Source organism: Rhinopithecus bieti, unplaced genomic scaffold (assembly GCF_001698545.2).
Source record: "Rhinopithecus bieti isolate Rb0 unplaced genomic scaffold, ASM169854v2 scaffold_33652, whole genome shotgun sequence".
Lineage (NCBI taxonomy): Eukaryota > Metazoa > Chordata > Mammalia > Primates > Cercopithecidae > Rhinopithecus > Rhinopithecus bieti.
The window spans coordinates 5100108-5118681 of record NW_016814761.1 but is presented as its reverse complement, the minus strand read 5'-3'; the positions used below and the strand labels follow the sequence as shown (position 1 = coordinate 5118681).

Below are 18574 nucleotides of genomic sequence, written 5' to 3'. Positions count from 1 at the left end.
TTGATGAAGAAGCAAAGGCAATTCAATGTAGACAGGAAAATCCTTTTAACAATTGGTATTTTTAACAATTTTAACAGTTGGAACACTTGGATATCATGTGCAAAAACATCAACCTAGATGCAACACTTAGGCTTTCCCAGAAATTCACTCAAAATGGATCCTGGACCTAAAACATCACATCAGATAAAGGACTTGTATCAAAAATATGCGAAGAACTTGTGAAATTCAACAATAAGGAAAGAAACAACCCAATTTAAAAATGGGCAAAAGATCTGAACAGATACCTCAACACAGAAGATATACAGATGGCAAATAAGCATATGAAAAGATGCTCAAAATCATTTGCCACTAGGGAATTTCAAATTAAAACAACAATAAGTTACCATCACACATCTATTACAGTAATTCAAATAGAAAGAAAACCTGACAATACCAATGCTGGCAAAAATATGGAGCAACAGGCATTCTCATTCTTGCTGCTGGTGAGAATGCAAAATGGTACAGCTACTTTGGAAGATAGTTTGGTAGCTTCTTACAAGGCTAAACATAGTCTTACTGTGTAATCCAGCAATTATGGTACTAGGTATTTACCCAGAAGATTTGAAACTTATGACCACAAAAAAGCCTGCATGTGAATATTTTAGCAGCTCTGTTTGTAATTGCAAACTAGTGATTATGAAACAACAAAAATGTCCTTCAAAGGTGAATGGATAAACAGAACATGGTATATTCATACAATAGAATACTATCAGCAATGAAAGCAAATGAGGTATCAAGGCACAAAAAGATGGATGAATCTTAAATGAATATTGCCAAGTGAAAGAAGCTGATCTGAAAATGTTGCATATTGTATGATTCAATTACATGACATTCTGTAAAAGGCAAAATTATAGTGATAGTACAAAGATAAATGGTTGCCAGGGGATTGGGGGGATGGTAAAGGGGAGAAGAGATTCATTAGGTGAAAAATGGGAGATGTTTAGGTCAGTGAAACTATTCCAAAACTATGGGGTATGAGGCAGGACTTGACTCCAGAGGTGGGGCTCAGACACTAGGCCAAACTGAGGACTAGCTAAAACAGGGATGGAGTGGAAGCAGCTTTCCATGAGACACACCACCAGTGTGCCATGTCAGTTTACCATCACCATGGCAACACCTGGGAGTTACTGCCACTCTCCATGGCAATGACCTAACAACCCAAAAGTTGCCACTCTTTTCCTAGAGATTTCTGTGTAAACAGCCCTTTAGTCTATAGTATGTAACTAAAAGTTGGTATAAGTATGACTGCAGAACTGCCCTGAGCTGCTACTCTCAGCACACTGCCTGTGGGGTGGCCCTGCTCTGCAGGAGCAGTCACAGGACTGTAACATTTTTAGAGCTCTAAAAATGCCGCTTCAACAAAGCTGCTTTCATCTACCCTACCACTGACTCACCTTTGAATTATTTCCTGGGTGAAGCCAAGAATCCTTGCAGGCTAAGCCCCATTTTGGTGTTTGTCGGCCCTACATCAATGATACTGTAATGGTAGATATATGACACTATGCGTTTGTCAAAATCCATAGAACTTTACAGAACAAAGAATGAACCTTAATGTATGTAATTTTTTTTAAAAAATTAGGAGGTTGAGGGAATCTCAGGATGAAGTGTAGAATGTGACCAAACAATCTAACTGCATTACAAATGTAGGAAACAACCTCACTGAAAGGAAAAGGGTGTTAACCTAAGTAACTTTGGAAATGAGTGGAGTCTATAAGACTAAAGACAAAAGGAACTGTACATAAAAACTGGATGCTAGTTGATAAAATTCTTTCTTATGAGGATACCAGTTAACAATTCTGATACTGCTACCTACATACACTGGAATTGGATAATTAAATAAATGGATGATGAGTGATGGGACCCATGTTTCTCATTGCTGGGGTGAGAGATTGCAGATAAGTAAGGGGAGAAGGCTAGAATAATTCATGTGGTGACAGATTAGGATTGGAGATAGCAGTATAAATTTATGTTTAGTTTAATTTAAATACAGATGGTTACATATACAAATATTTATAAATATGTGTATATACATGGGGTACTATACACACATATATTTCCTTGCTAAGTCAGCTGAAAGGGCCTAGAAACAATAACACCCTATAATAGCATGCACACCTAGAGTTTGGAATGTCCTAGAGACTTGTTGAATGGCTTTGTCCAAAATGCTGGCAGCAATATGGACAATAAAGTCCAGGCTGAGGTGGTCACAGATGGAGGTGAGGAACTTGTTGAGAGGTGACTCTTGTTATGTTTTAGCAAAGAGACTGGTAGCATTTTGCCCCTGCCCTAGAGATTTGTGGAACTTTGAACTTGAGAGAGATGATTTAGGGTATTTGGCAGAAGAAATCTGTAACCATCAAAGCAGTCAAGAGGTGACTTGGGTGCTGTTAAAGGCATTCAGTTTTAAAAGGGAAACAAAGCATAAAAGTTTGGAAAATTCATAGCCTGACAATGCGATATAAAAGAAAATCCCATTTTCTGAGGACAAATTCAAGCCAGCCACAGACTTTGCATAAGTAATGAGGAGCCAAATGTTAATCACCAAGGCAATGGTGATGGCAGTCCCTCCCATCATAGGCCCAGAGGCTTAGGAGGAAAAAATGGTTTAGTGGGCAGTCCCAGGGTCCCTCTCTTGTGTGCAGTCTAGGGACGTGGTGCCCTGCATCCCAGCTTCTCCAATCATGACTAAAAGGGGACAAGGTAAAGGTTGGGCTGTTGCTTCAGAGGGTGGAAGCTTCAAGCCTTGGCAGCTTCCACATGGTGCTCAGCCTGCCGGTGCACAGAAATCAAAAACTGAGATTTCAGAGGATCTATGGAAATGCCTGGATGTCCAGGCAGAAGTTTGCTGCAGGGGCGGGGCACTCATGGAGAGCCTCTGCTAGGGCATTGCAGAAGGGAAATGTGGGGTCAGAGCCCCCACACAGAGTCCCTATTAGGGTACCACCTAGTGGAGCTGTGAGAAGATGGCCACCATCCTCCAGAACTGAGAATGGTCGATCCACTGACAGCTTGCACCGTGAACCTGGAAAAGGCACAGACACTCAACACTAGCTTGAAAGCAGCTTGGAAAGAAGCTGTACCCTGCAAAGCCACAGGGGTGGAGCTGCCCAAGACTGTGGGAGCCCACCTCTTGCATCAGCATGACTGTGTTGTGAGATATGGAGTCAAAGGAGATGATTTTGGAGCTTTAAGATTTGACTGCTCTGCTGGATTTTGTATTTGCATGAGGCCTGTAGCCCCTTTGTTTAGACCAATTTCTCCCATTTGGAACAGCTGTATCTACCCAATGCCTGTACCCCCATTGTATCTAGGAAGTAACTAACTTGCTTTTGATGTTATAGGCAGAAGGGACTTGCCTTGTCTTTGATGAGACTTTGGACTGTGGACTTTTGAGTTAATGCTGAAATGAGTTAAGAACTTCTCATTCTTAACTTTGGACTGTTGGGAAGGTATGATTTGTTTTGAAATGTAAAAAGGATATGAGATTTGGGAGGGGTCAGGGGCAGAAACGTATGGGTTGGCTGTGTCCCCACCCAAATCTCATCTTGAATTGTATCTCTCACAATGACTACATATCATGGGAGGAATCTGGTGGGAGGAAATTGAATCATGGGGGTGGGTCTTTCCCATGCTGTTCTTGTGATAGTGAATAAGTCTCACAGGATCTGATGGTTTTAAAAACAGAAGTTTTCCTGCACAAGTTCTCTTCTCTTGTCTGCTGCCATGTGAGATGTGCCTTTCACCTTCTGTCATGATTGTGAGGCCTCCCCAGCCACGTGGAACTGTAAGTCCAATAAACCTTTTTCTTTTGTAAATTGCCCAGTCTCTGGTATGTCTTTATCAGCAGTGTGAAAACGAACTAATACAGCAGAGATCAGAAAACTTTGGCAAAGGGTCAGATTGTAATTATTTTAGGCTTTGTACATCATATGGCCTCTGTGGCAATTACTCAACTCTACCATTGCAGCACAAAAGCAGCTATAGGTGACCTGTAACTAAACTGGTGTGGCTGTTTTCCAATAAAACTTTATTTACAAAAACAGGCAGCTGGGGATTTGGTGTATGGGCCAATGTTTGGTGACTCCTGGTTTAGAGAGACGATGCAAACAGCCCAGGGCCCTGACACTCCTTTGAACATCTTGCTTTAGAAATAATGCATTTCCTAGTCACTGAAATCCCTGTTTGCTTATTTTTTGTTACTTGCAGCCAGAAGCCCCCAGACATATACAAGTGTGCCAGCTCCTGTGCCCACTCCTTCCCTGTTTCCTACTGGCTGCACTGGGGTGAGTGAGGGAGGCCAGGGATGGACAGGCAGCTGGATGGTGCACATCTGTCTGCCCATGTCTGACTGTCTGTCCATGGGAAGATTTTGAGGAAATTGGATGAGGAAACAGCGTGGTTGGGATAGAGCATCCCAACTCTTCCAAACTGGTGACACAGAAGGCTGGCTGACTTCTCTGCCTCAGTTTCCATGTTTGAAGAATGGGGTGTTGTGAGAATGGAAGCAGTTGGTGAATGCAGGCGTGGTCCCTCCTGGGAGCACATGTTTATCCCCCATAGACAATGGACATGAGTCTGGCCCTAACCTCAGGCAGTGTAGTGACCTTGGGGAGGAGCCATGAACGCCACACGCAGTGCAGTGACTACCTCGGTAGAGCTGGCACAGAGAAGCTGGGGGCATCCTGGAAGGCTTCCTGGAGAAGGTGCTGTCTGAACTGGGTCTGGGTCTGAATTATGTCAGGGAAATGTGGGGTTTGAGAGAAGGGGGATCACAGGCAGAAGGGGCAGCAGTGAGTACAGCCGTAGGGAGAAAACGGGGTGTGTGGGGAGAAAATGGTGTGTGTTGCTGGAGCATCTGGGAGACACCAGAGAGAATGGGAAGACTTTGCAGGGCCTTGTGAGCCTTGAGAGCATCAGGGCTTCCTCGTGAGGCCATGGGGGCCACTGAGGATTCTAAGCTTCCCCAGATTTGGGGCTCCCCCAGGAGAGAGGGAGGAAGACAGGAGGCAGTGGTGGGCATCTGGGTGGCATGGGAGCCTGGCCCAGACCACATGGTGGGGACATGGGGAGGTACGGGCACCAGCTATTTAGGGATGCAGGTGGGTGGCATGGAGGGGAGGGAGAAGGGGCGTCCGGGAGGAGCAGAGGGTGGGCAACAGGAGGCTCTGGTCAGGCGGATGACGGTTGCCACCAAGAATAAGCTCAGGAAATTCCCTGTTGCCGCTGATGGATTCCAGACGTTCCTCAGGAGGTGCCCACTGCTAGGCCTGATGCTCAGTGACAGACATGGAGGCGGCCAGACCAGACAACTTGCTGGTTTTCAGGTAACTTCTGGTCAGGATGAGCAAAGATTGGACATGCCAGGGATGCTCGCGTACCCACAAAGAGGCCCCGAGGCCATCCCCAGGGCTGCCTCATTGACATCAGGCCTGTGAGGGGGAAGTGGGGGGCCTCTGCCTGCCACCTGCAGCCAATACCAGTCTGCAGGTGCCAAGGCGAGGATGCATCTGTCCGGTCAACCCTGTGTCCCTGTCAGTGGCCCCTGGCACACAGTGGGTGCACAGTGCCTGCTCATCGGGTGGACCTAAAGGCGCCCAAGCCCAGGTCCCTTCTCGCTGTGCTCTCTGGTACCTGCGTGATGCTCTGAAGCCACAGGAAGTGACATTTGTGATCATGCTGGGGCCGCTTGTCAGCCCACACTCATCACCCTTCTGGGCTGGTGTGCTGGAGAGTGGGGGGCCTGCCTCCCTTTGCAGAGGTCACTTTGTCATATCGAGCAGCAGCAGTGCTAAGTCCCCTCCCAACCTGGGCTCATGCAGCTGCCCGGTTCACCCTCTTCCCTCTTTTCCCTGTATGGAAGGTGATCTCTTCATCTCTAAGCTGAAGATCCAGTCTTCTATAAACCAATTTATTAATTGGTAAGGCTCCCAGTGAACAGTAGGGCTATTAGTAGTTAAGTTTTGGAGGAGGCAAAAATAAAGCATAAAGCTGGTGCAGTGGCTCATGCCTATAATCCCAGCAGTTTGAGGAGGCTGAGGGTGGATCTCTTGAGCCCAGAAGTTCAAGGCCAGCCTGTGCAACGTAGGGAGAACTCATCTCTACAAAGAATAGACTAATAAAAAGTTAGTCGGGCGTGGTGATGCACATACACCTAGTCCCAGCTACTCAGGAGACGGGAGGACTGCTTGATCCTGGGAGGTCGAGGCTGCAGTGAGCTATGATGGTACCACTGCACTCCAGCCTAGGTGACAAGGTGAGATCCCCATCTCTAAAAAAATTTTTTTTTACAAGTAACGCATGAACTTTTGACAGCAGGGGGGTTCAGTGTGCCTTGAATCCCTCGTTGTTCAAGGGTCAGCTGTAGAAAAATAAATGAGACATTTTCTGTAGTGGTTACTGCAGGTGCCCCAGGCCCCATTGGAACCCTTTAGTGGCTCTGTGTAGTCCTCCCCCTGCCTCCATGAGCATTGCTAGTGGTTGACTTCTGGGAGGACAGTTCTGCAGCTTCTGAGACTCACTCCTCCATCTTGTGCACCAAGAGCCAGAGGGGTCTGGGACTCTACCTTTCCAGGGTCCAGAGCCCCGACAGGTCCCCTTGGGATCAAGTTGAGGCTGGAACTTTGTCCACAAGTGTCTACCTTGCTCAGCTTCTCCCCCTCCTTGATCCTCTTCCCTGACTCCCTTAGCTGAAGCTCCCTGGGAGCATATCCTTAAAACGTCCTTAATCCCTTGTGCACAAGGCCATGTCTCAGGGTTACTTCTGGAAGAACCCTACCTAAGATAGTTTTTTTCTTGCAGACCTTATCAGAGCTTTCGTCATGCTATGGTGAATAATGATTTCCCAAGAGGGAGGAAAAGTATGCAGTGTTTTGCAAAATCATTTAACAACAATGACCACCCCCTTTACCAGAACCTGCCTGAGCTAGTGTTTTCACGGGGCTCCCTGAATGCTGCCTGAACTAATAAAACAGAAAGGTTGAATGAATTGTTCAAGGTTACACAGCAGCTCCGAGGGATCTCTTCCCCTCCATTGAATGCATCCGGGGTTGTTGTAGAAACGGGTGGGGAGTGAGAAGAGCTACATTTGGCCAAAGAAGTGAAAAAGCCTCGTTCCAAAGAATTGTAAAATTTATTGTATAAGTATTGCAGCTTTTCAGAATGTCATCATTGCCACTAATGATTACTGATACACAACAAGCAGTTTCTTCAGGCCTGTAGATTGGCATCCAAATACAGAGTCTTACGCAGCGGGGCGTGGGTGCGCGCCCCGCGTGCCACAGAGCGCTTACATAAGTTTAACTTGAACAGAGCTTGGGGAATGGAGCTGCAAAGGAGAGCAGTTCCCACGCCAGGAACCAACGTGAAAGCATTGGAATCAGCACAACAGCCATGGAATCAGGCAGGCAGGGGAGGACGGGCTGTGTCCTTCTGAGCTCTATAGTACAGCAAGATTTCAAGCAGTTTCCGGAAAAAACACAACAACATTTTCTTTCCTTATCATCGGGATATTTCATGGTTCTGGAAGCTTCGTGTTGCACATAGGAAAAAAAATTTCTCTGAAACGTACAAATCATAGGGACAACCAATGAGGACAGGGCATGAACCCGGCTCTCCCCAGCCCTGATTTTGCTACATATGGGGTCCCTTTTCATTCTTTGCAAAAACACTGGGCTTTTTGAGAACACGGATGGCTCTTAGCACAATTCGCGAAATCTGTCTGTGCAGAACCGGGCTTTGCAGGGGAGATAATTTTCCTCCTCTAGAGGAAAGGTGGTGATTGACAGGCAGGGAGACAGTGACAAGGCTAGAGAAACAGTGACGAGGCTAGAGAAAGTCACCCTCGGCCTTCCCTGAACCGGGATGGAACGGCAGACCCCTGAAACCAAGCTGGTTCCCCTCCAACTAGCCACTTCCGAGAACCCCATCAAACTTCCTACTGGAAAAGAGGGCCTCCTCAGGGGCAGTCCAAGAGTCTTCAAAGACAATGTGACAACTACTATCTAGAGGAAAGGGTGCACCCCCAGCAAAGAAGCGAAGAGCTTAACTCTGGTCATTTCCAGAGACGACCTGCTGGCTGTCTTGAGATGCGCCCAGCCTTTGATAGGTCACCACCCCCATTAACTTCTGCCATCTGCTGGGCATGAAGCCGGGGACAATGGGCTTCAACACCGGGTTGTCACGAGAGGGACAGGCTCTGTCCTCAAGCCGGCTGAGGGCAGCAACCACTCTCCTCCCTTTTCTCATGCAAAGCCACTCCCACAAATCCAGACCATACCATGAAGCAACGAGACCCAAACACTTTGGCTCAAGAGGATATGGGGACTGCCTCAGCCTGGCTTTAGGCTGACGCCATGTACACACACAAGGTCCACTTCTAGGTTTTCAGCCTAGATGGGAGTTGTGCACCAACCTTGGCAAAAAAGATTGGAGGAGCAGGAGGGGTCACATCACCAAGCTAGGCACCTCCTCAGTGGAGAGAGGGTGAGGACGCGCGAGGATGATGGGGTGTCTGAAAAGCAGGAGCCCTTGGTGGACCCTGGGAGGGGATACCAGTCCCAGGTGAGTGAGGCACTGTCCAGGAATGTCCCCACCCTGCGACAGGAGTGTCACTGCTTCTTCAGTAAGGCACTAGAGACACGTCACATAAAGGAAAGATACGTTTCAATAATCTTTACAAATACGTCCTTGTACCTTTCAGGATAACCTGTACTGATTTCTCTGCAGGACCTTTTCAAAGAATCCTCTTCTAGAGAGAAAAAAATTTTAGGCTGACGACTTCACGGAGAGACAGGTTCTGCTCTTGCCAATGAACGAGAACTTTCTACTAGGCTGGCGGCACACAGAGCCCACATCTGTCAGCTGCCACCTTCTTAAAGCACATGTTTCACATGCATGCAGTTCAAGTGGCTAGAACTTCAAAACTGTGCTCAGGTTTTTGTTTTGGAAGTTAAAAAAAGTTGCTCACAAACAATAGTTATTGCCTCATATCTTTCTTTTATGTTAGTCTGCTAGTCATTATTCTGCCCAAAATGGAAAGCCACTCCCATGGGAAGGGAGGGGGTAGCAGCTGGGAGTCTGCTCTTCCAGCTGGGGGTCCTCCCACCCCATGGGGAGGAAACACGTCGAGCTCCAGCCACTGGCCCCAGTGGGTCCCAAGGCCCCACCCTTCATGCTCTCCGCTCGTCACCTCTATTTATGCTTGCGTGCCCCTTCCCCCCTTCACCCGCATGTCACCAGCAGGTCCCGCCAACCCCAAATCTATTTGGTGAAAATCTGAAGAACAAGAGCAGAGCCTAATAGAGATGTAAATGAAAACACAGATCAACAGACGGGCCAGAAGTGAAGCGTTGTTTCTGCGGGGTAAGGAGATAGAAAGGTGGGAAGAGAAAAGGTGAAGAATTCTGCACCCGCAGCTTGGGTTGGTGTTGGCTCAACTGCTTTACTCACTTTAACCCTTTCACCTATCCTGGGAGAAACCCGGGCTTGTCACCTTTTCATGTTGGGTTGTCTGTTTATCGGCCTCTCAAGTGAGAATTGATCCGTGAAGGGAAACAGACAGGATGAGATCAGATTGCGAATACCCTGGGCCTTCCTAGGGTCCAGTGCGGCAGTTACCGCACCTGCCTTCACCAGTGAACCTTGAGCCGGCTGAACAACCACCGAAGCGCTCTGCACAGACAAGACAAAGAGCCCTCTGGCTTGTCCCTGACAGCCCGTGCACCAGCCATTGCGGCTTGTGAGGGGCACCATGCTCCACCCCACGGGGACCTTCATGGTTGGAAAAAAGAAGAGGAAAAACTAATTCCTTCGGTAACAGTTTATTTTCATTTTTGGGAAAGGCAAAACCACTACCTGGAACTCCGTGCCTCCACCATTAACTTTCCTATTTTGTTTGTGATTTAAAGGCTGTTCTGGGCCAGAGGGGGAAAAAACGTGTCTCCTTCGGTAGGGAATGTATAACGTGGTGATAACCTGTCACGAGGCAGAAGCAGCATCCACTCTGCAGGGACAGCGGCCCCTCGGGAAAGCCCGCCACTCCCAGCCAAGGCCTCTCTGCAGACTCCACGGGGGGCTACTCTCTGCCGTCAGGTGACTCTGAAATTCCGACATTTCTCCCTTAAAGTCTCAACAGACACGAGAGAAGTTTCCATCAAGCAAGCACTGACATATTTATATTAAAAAATAGTGCAAAATCTCAACATTTATATAAATAACTCTAAACCCCTGCTTTGTAATTTTTTTCTTTACAAGGTAATACACACTTTCTGACTTGGCACTCAAAAATTGCCATTTTTTTCCTCTTCTAGTTCAGAAAACTTTTTTTTTAATAGGCCTCTTCTAATACAAAAATACTCCTGCCCTCGCACATACAGTTTCTCTTATATATATTTATATATATAATATTGCAGATCTTTAAACAAAGGTTTTGTGCAAATATGTCTTTAAAGTTAAGTGAAATTATCATAAACAAAAGAAAATAAGCATTCACGCACGCAGCTCAACTAGAAACAAGAAAGACTACTGTAGAAACTTTTTTCTCTTTTGCCTTCAAGACACAGCTCAACAAAGAAACGTGTTTTTTTTTTTCTTTTTTCTTTTTTGCAAGCTCTCTTAGCTTGTGCATTCAGACCAGACATCACATGTAAATATTTATACACAGGGAGGTGGGAGGGGAGGGGTACACGGTGCACTGCTGTGCCCCCCGCCTTCCTCTCACTCCTCTTCTAAGAAGCGCGGAGTGTTCTGCCTTTTCACGCGGAGTGCTCTGCCTTTTCACCTACGCAGCCCCAGCCCTAGAGAGGGTGTCCTTTCTGTTTATCCTTCTCTTTGCTCCAGATGGCCGCACTCTCTAGCGGCGCGATGTGTGTGTGGTGGAGCCGGGTCCCCTCCAGCAAGGAGGGCGGCCCACTGCTCTGCTGGTGCTGGAAGGAGGACCCCGGGTAGTGGCCGATGACCTCGCTGTAGGTGGGCGGCGGCCCCTCCATGCGCCCGCCGCTGCCGTAGCACGTGGCGCTGATGCCCGAGTTACTGCTGGGGGGGCACGGGCCGCCCAGCCTGGCACTATCCATCAGGTCACTGTCGAAGATGGTTCTGTTTGGGGGTGCGCGCACCGACTCCCGGTTCAGTTCCAGCTGCTGCTCGGGGTCCCGAAGCTGGAGGGTGCAGGGGCCCTGGTAGGGTGGGGGCTCCTCCCCGTCCGACAGCGAGATGGTGGGGGGCAGGTCGATCTCGTGCTGCAGGTACGGGTAGGTGGGCTGGAAGCGGTGGAAGCGGTCCCGTTGGGCGAAGGGCGGCACGGCCAGGCGGTCGGTGGGCCGAGGCGGGGCGTAGACCTGCGGCTGGAGGAAGCAGAGCGGGAGTGAGGGAGGGCGGCCTTCTCAGGTCGGTGGTCCAGAAGCGATCCTGAGCCTGGAGTTCTGCTGCATGGGACTTGGCTCTCTGGGGAGAGGGAGAGGGCGGCAGGGCTGGCGGGGGCAGGAGCCGAGAGCCTGATCCCGCGGGGGGCCCTGGCCTGTGGGCAGCACTGCAGAGCTGCACCGCCTCCTCGAAACAGGGGCAGCGTCCGGGCTCCCGTGTGCAGAAAGCAGAGAGCTGGACTGCTCCCTCAGGGGCAGGGAGCAGATTATCTCGGGCAAGGACGATCCCAGCAGCAAGGACACTGCAGAGAAGGGCGGAGGGGTGAGCCTTTAGCAGCCCACACAGCTTCCGGGGAGCAGCCCGGGGTGGGGTGGGGCTGTTGGAGGGGAGGCCGAGGGAGGTCTCACCTCTGGGATTCCGTTGCCTGACACTGTGCTCTCGGAGGGCCACAGGCATCCTTCCTGCATGGGAGGAAACGTACAAGCAGGGTCAGTGGGGTGGGCAGGAGGGACAGCAAAGGCTCAACCCAGATTCGACTCTTAGGCCTTTACCCTGGAATCAGCTATTGAACCCACCCACCTCTCTGCTTCCGCACCAGCTTCCCCAGCCCTGCCCCTGGACGCTTTTCCAGGACATGACCACAATCGCCTCCTCACTGATCCCTATGGTGCCCACTGCTGTCCCCCGAAAATCCAGCCTGACACTTTCCGAAACATACACCAACTCGTGAGGCCCTCTTCTCAAAGCCGGCCCTAGCTTCCCATGGGCCTTAGTGGCTTCTCCTGAGGCTGAGCTTGGCCTCAGCCCCTCACCCCTGGCCCCAGGCCCCTGCTGGCTGTGTGACCTGCGGCAAGTTACTTAATGTCAATGCTGCAGTTTCTGTACCCGAATTATAGTACTTGCTATTAGAGTACTTGCCTCACTGAGTTGCTCAAGCACTTGCTGAATTTGAACATAAAATCCACCCGGAACCCACGTGGCACTCAGGTAGCATGTGAATGTGCTGGGTGTCACCTCCAGACTCCCACCAGTCACACTCACTGGCCCCACAGGGCCCCAACAAGCTGAGCCTGAGCCGCAGGTCCTGTGCACGGCCGGCTCCTGTCCACTTTCAGTTCCAGTGTCCCCTGCAGACCCATAGAGACCAGCATGTAAAGGGCCTCTCGGGAACCTTGTCATCTGTTGATTCCCTTTCCAGCACCTGTCCTACCTTAATCATTGCTGCTATGCCATTTCTTTCTTTACAGCCTTTCTCTCCCTCGATCTAGTGAGCCCGTCATTACTGATCCCAGTTCACAGGTGAAAAACAGGAGAGTTGAAAAAGTACCCAAGGTGGTTGCTCTGCCATAAAACAGTGATTCGGTCTCTGGCAAACGAGGAGTGTGGTTCCACTGCGGTGCCAAGCTCTGGTCTGGGTGCAGGGGCACAGCTGCCACTTCATGAAGCTTATGCCATCTGCTCTGAGATTACAGCAGGGGCCTGGACCTCCTCCCAGGAAAATGAGACCCCATGCCAGGGCCAGTTCCTCTGAGTTTCCCCAAATGCCATGACAGTGAGCCCTGGGCCCAGGGAAAGGGATGTCTGTTACTTTTATAGCTTTATTGAAATATAACTGATATGCAAATAAATGGACATATTCAAAGCATACAATTTGGTAAGCTTGGGCATATATTTATATGAAGAACCTCTTACCACAATCAAGATAATGAGTAATCACCTCAAAAGTTCCCTTGGGGCAGGTTTTTTGAGGGTTCCCGGATAGGATACCGCTCACCTGCAGCCTGGGTAGGAACAGCTAGAGGGTGGTAATTTCCCATATGGCCACTAGGAGGCTCTGTGGCCCTCAAAACTGTCCCATCAGGAACGCTCCTACCGCTTAAGGAGGTCTTATCCTGCCTTGTCTCCTGATTTAGTGAATGGGCTCTGACATTCTTCAAGTTGCAAAGCCAGATCCACGGGATCATTCCTGACAGCTCCTCTCCCCACCACCCTTGTTCCACCCACCCACCCGTGATCTCCTCCCACTTCTCCCTCTATTAAACAGTTCTGTCCACCTCTCTCCCCAGCATCTGTGCCTACTGGACAGCAAAGTCCTCTGGAACCAGCGCCTCCACGTGCACACATTCCATCTGCAGCCTGCAAAAATACAGATTCTGTAGCAGGAGGGCCGGTGAGGCTACGTGTCTCACAGTCTCCCAGAGGCTGCGAGTGCCGCTGGTCTTCGAGGTCCTTGAGGGGTCTTCCAGGGTCTCCTCCTCCACTCTTGCCCTTTCCCATGGCCCTTCCTCCTCACAGAAACGGGAACATCTCCCTCACACCCCCCACCCCACACCCTGTCACTCCACTGCTTAAACCCTTTGGGCTCCCCACTGCCTCCAGAAGAGAAAGTTCTAACCCCTTACCGAGACCCGTGCCCCTGTAGATGACCACGGCTGTAGCACAGCTGTTTCCTTTAACGAGTTTTCCTATCTGTATAGTGGGCTGATGACAGCACCTGCGATGCACCATACAGTGTGTTCTGCAAGGTGCCCAGTGAACACAGACTCTCACGTCTTGCCTTTGGATTTGAGCCCATCCTGGACCTGGACCAATGGCCCCTCTTTCCTCCCTTTCCTGAAGAACTTTTACCTTCCCCTCAGGCCTCTCGAAGGCGAAGACGTGCTAACCCCAGGCGAGGACATGCTAACCCCGGAGCTCCCCGTTAGCCCTCAGGCAGATCAGGCACCTCCTCCAGTCTCCTCCAGTCCCCTCCTGCACCAGAGCCTTTGTCCCTCTGCCCCTGGTAGCCTATTCATGGGTTTCACTCGCCCTGCAGGAGCTGCTACCATTTCCCCAATGCCAGGCGCCGCGTGGTATGCCGTCAGTGAGTGCTCAGGTTGCTACTCGAGTGCGTAAGTTGCTGGGTGACCTGTGCAAGTCATGTTTGTGGAATTAAGTCCCAAAGTGACCTGAGAAGTGGAGGGAGGGGGGTTCAGCTTCAGAATCATCTGGAACCTTCCCCAGCCTCTGGCTATGTCTGGCAGTCATCCCCAGGTGGAGGACAAGGACAGGTTCCAATCCTATAGCCACTGCTGACAAGCCCCCTGCTCCCAGCAATCTCCAACCACTCCTAGGCTCCAAGGGCTTGGGGTGGACTCCTCTTCTTGGAATTGGGTGCACCCAGTCCGCCTGCACCTTCCCCATCTAGAGGCTTCTAGACCAAGGGTCTGAAAACTTTCCATAAAGAGGCAGAGAGTAAAATATTTTCTGCTTTGTGGGCCGGCGGGTCTCTGTCATTCCACTGAACTCTGCTGCTACAGTCAAGCGCAGCTATGGGCAAACGCACTGGAAGAGACTTCATTCACACTTGGAGAAGACCTCAGTGACAAAACCAGGCAGCTCCTCCCAGACCCCTCCAGAGTCTTAACACCATGAGGCCAGAACACAGCTCCCCATTCTTCCCCTGGAGTCCCCAGGCACAGTCTTCCCATCCCAGGGGACGGGACAGCCTTCCATCGACCAGCGAGGACTCAGAGATGTTTCTGAGGAGTGAAAGATGATTCTGGCCAGGACACAGCCCAGCACAAGGGGCCTGGGGGAATTCGGTATCTCCTGAGGCCATGGGAGTGGACGCGAGGTCTTTGGCTCCTACTGCTGGCAGATTGTCGCACACTGGCCTGGCCACAGTCTTGTCCTTGCCCCTGGGAAATGGGCCCTTGGTGGGCTGGGTTCTCTTGGGAGCAGGAGACCCACGCTGAGGACTGATTTGGGGATAAAGAGGACAAAGGGTCACCCCATCCAAGGCCTGAGTTCCTGGTCCGAGCAGGCCTTGGGCACGAAGACTGGGATTGCCTTTCTGGATAAACCTGAGGTCTGGGCCACTCGGTGGCTGGGCGGTCCCTGCAGTGACGTTCTGCATCACGTCCCGGATACCCTCGGAGCAGCGCCAGGGTGGAAGGGCCATTCCTGGCTGGCCTAGGGGCTCGCCTGCACTGCAGCCTTACCCTCAGAGGGCAGATCCTTGCCCGGTGTCACACAGCAAGGAGGTGACAAGGCCAGGAACGGACCTCAGAGCTCAGGATCTTACCCGAGATGGTGAGGCAGGTAGGTGAGGCACAAGCTCTTGTCTCCATACAGGCAAGAGGGGACCCCCAGGGTCACCCTGAAAAGGGGCTGTGGTCGGATAGTCATGCCAGGAGCAGAGCATGGGTGGGTTGGGGGGATGTAGACTGGGCCCAGGGCAGACAGGACCTGTGTGTGGATCTCTATGGAAGGCCACAGGGCACAGGGACTCCTGTCTGGCAGGGGGTCCCCGGGGAGCTGCCACATTCTGTTTTAGGCCTAGCAAGACTCTCTATGTTTACCCAGCCAGGCACCCCAGGGACTTTCTATTGGCCGCAGGTGTCCAGGAGCCAGGACAGAATCCTATCCCCTTCCTGGCAGCAGGATCCCAGGTGCTGTCTCCCACTCCACAACAGTGAGGCCCCTCCAGTCCGCCTCTGGGAAGGTACACTCTCCCCTAACTGCACCCTCCCCATGACCACAGGCCGCACATGCGTAGCTTCTACCCACTGTGGAGATGCACACACTGAGGCTCCCAGGGGCAAGGTGAGCCCAGTCTGGAGTGTGTGCCCCTCCAAGGCTGGTGCCTTCTGGAATGTCCAGGGCACCGTCACGCCCCAGCATTTGAGGGAGGACAGAATAGGCTGTGGGCTCTTCAAACCGGCAGTGACAAGCAGTGTGGCCTCAGGCAAATGTTCCACCTCTCTCATTCCCAGTTTCTCCTCTGGAAAGTGGGGTGAACCCTTGGAGTCCCTGACGACATCCCTGGGCAGATGTAACCGGTGCTTGTTGCTGGAATGGTAGCAACAGCAAATAAACACGTAGGTGCCTGAGAGCAGCAGGTCTGCAGCACGCCCTCCGGACGGCATGCTGGGATGAACAGTGGGTCCCGGGTTTGGGGAGCCTGGCATTCCCATCAGAGGTCCCAGGGCTGATGCTCCTTGCCCTGGCAACCTGGTGACGCACTGAGACTGAGGCCTGACGCAAGCAAAGGTGCCCAGACCTGCCAGGGACAGGCCTGCCGGCTCGGGACCATGGCCAATAGGCTCCTCAGCTGACTTGGCTCAGCCCAGGGACTCTGGGCACCACCACCAACCCCAGAAGTCCCTGGAAGTGTGGAGGCCACACCCAGTGCTGCCTGTTCTGTGAGTCCTCCCCACACCTGGCGAGTCCCGGCTCAGAGACGTGCCGCAGCCCTGCGGCTGGCCACGTGCCACCTCCTCCCTGCAGTTCCCAGCCTGCTCTTTCAACAGCCGCTTCCCACCCCACGTTGTTGAGTTACATATCCTGGGTGCAGAGATGGAAGCCATTAAGAGATTAACTCTGTGACAAGCTTTGGTCCACCTGCTGAAGGATACCCAACGGCAGGGTTTCAGGCAGCCAACGTGGAGCCGGGAGTTCACTGTCAGAGGCAGGCAAGTTCCCACCCAGCTGGAACTGCCCTGTTTGCCCCTGACTTTGTGGAGGCTTGAAGGGGCAATTCTTGGGGTTTCCAGAACGCCCATCAATGCTACAACTCTGAGAGATCAACACCCAGGACTGTAACGGAGAGCAGGGTTCCTCCTCAAGGGCTCTGTCCTCCTCACACTGCCGCTCCGACTTCACCTGGTCCTTTGCAGCTCGGCCTCCAGAGCAGCTCGCCCCAGCTTCCCAGCCACAGCCCTCAGCTTCCTTCATCCATGCACCTGCTCTTGTCTGCACCCATCCAACTCACAAGCAGCACCTTGGGACTGGCTCACAGCCACTTCCCAAACGCAGGGGGAGTTCTGTGTACCCCATGTGTGTGCACTGGGTAGAGATCTGTCGGGCAGATGGATGGATGGAAGTACTTTTACAGCCAGTAGTGGCCAGACCTGTGCTCTGTGCTAAAGCCCCAAATCTCTGGGGAGGTGGTCGCGACTGTCAGCCCATTTTACATATGGGGGACCTGAAGCCCCATTTTGGGGATCAAGGACAGGTCTGAGGACACGTGGCCAGTACTGGTGGAGCTGGGATTAAACTCGGGCCCCAGGACCTGGTGTCCTGTTGCCTCTATGGCTCTCCATGGCACTGTGACCACATGACTAGATGTCAGCGTAGCACGGGCGCGAGGGCAGGGCTGCCACCTCCCTTCCATCTGGGTCAGGGCTGCAGGACTGCAGGCACCTTTCCCACCACTACCCCGGTGGGTGCAGAGCCAAATGCCGGCCCCTCGTCTCCACCATCCTGTTGCATCAGGCCTCTGTGTGGGCCCAGAACGCCTTCTTATGCTGCCTGCCCCAGGTGCCTCCCTGCTTTCAGCCTCATCCCTCTAGGTCTGTCTCCACTTAGCCCTGAGAGATGTGGGCCAGGACAGGGGTCAGCTTGCACTGCTTGTGAGCCCAGCCCTGCCTCCCCAGCCAAGGGTTCCTCGCAGAGGCTCCCCTATGCCCCAGTGGTGGCATCTCCCGCCGCATGGCGCTATCACCACCGGGTGTCTCCTCATCTCCCTCCTGGAACTTCAGCTCCGTGACAGCAAGGACCTGTGTGCTGCCCACTCCCGGGGCCTCACAGAGCCTGGGACCCGAGCTGCTGGAGAGTCAGCTGAGTGCGTGAGTGGATCACGAAGCCTCTTCCCAGCCCAGCTCTTCATTCCCCACGTTCCTCCAGCGTCTCTGAGGCCCGCCTGGCGGGTGCTTTCCTCCCATTTCAGGGGAGGAAGCTGCTAGCAGGTGGGCTCCTCAGACCCTGTGTTCCTGCCCTGAATCTGTTTCCTGCAAACACCGCCATTGGATCCCGTTCGAGTTTTTACAGGGGGCGTCCCACTGCCGCTGGGGCCTCAGGCCACAGACAGGATGGCGGGGCACTTACTGAGGACAGGGCATCTTCTCTCCTCCGCCCCTGGCTGTGCCGGCTGATGAAGGACCGCGCAGACAGCTTGTAGTGGCTCAGCAGGCAGGTGATCACCACCACCATCACCATCATCACCACCACGATGATGATGATCTGAACAAACTCCAGCTCCGCTGTGGAGACAGAGAGGGACACGTGAGCGCCTGGACACTCCCAGGCTGCTGTGCTCAGCGCTCAGCCCTTTTGAGCTTTTGTACCTGCCTGGGGGGACAAGAGTGCAACCCCGACTCCGGAAATCCCCCGCCACTCTCCCGGCAAGGTCACA

General features: G+C 52.0%; 1 protein-coding gene across 4 annotated transcripts in view; it reads right to left on the bottom strand.

The window, feature by feature from the left end:
• Positions 1 to 7149: 7149 nt before the first annotated feature.
• Positions 7150 to 18574, bottom strand: part of PMEPA1 (prostate transmembrane protein, androgen induced 1) — a 62978-nt gene continuing 51553 nt past the window's right edge. For 3 of the 4 annotated variants that reach the window (XM_017852092.1, XM_017852090.1, XM_017852091.1), the window contains exons 2-4: positions 18268 to 18422; positions 11805 to 11858; positions 7150 to 11378 (exon numbers count right to left, since the gene is read on the bottom strand). In XM_017852092.1, coding sequence (XP_017707581.1) covers positions 10833 to 11378; positions 11805 to 11858; positions 18268 to 18381 — 714 coding nt within the window. In that variant the 5' untranslated portion in view covers positions 18382 to 18422 and the 3' untranslated portion in view covers positions 7150 to 10832. The other variant, XM_017852093.1, reaches the window with a different exon arrangement.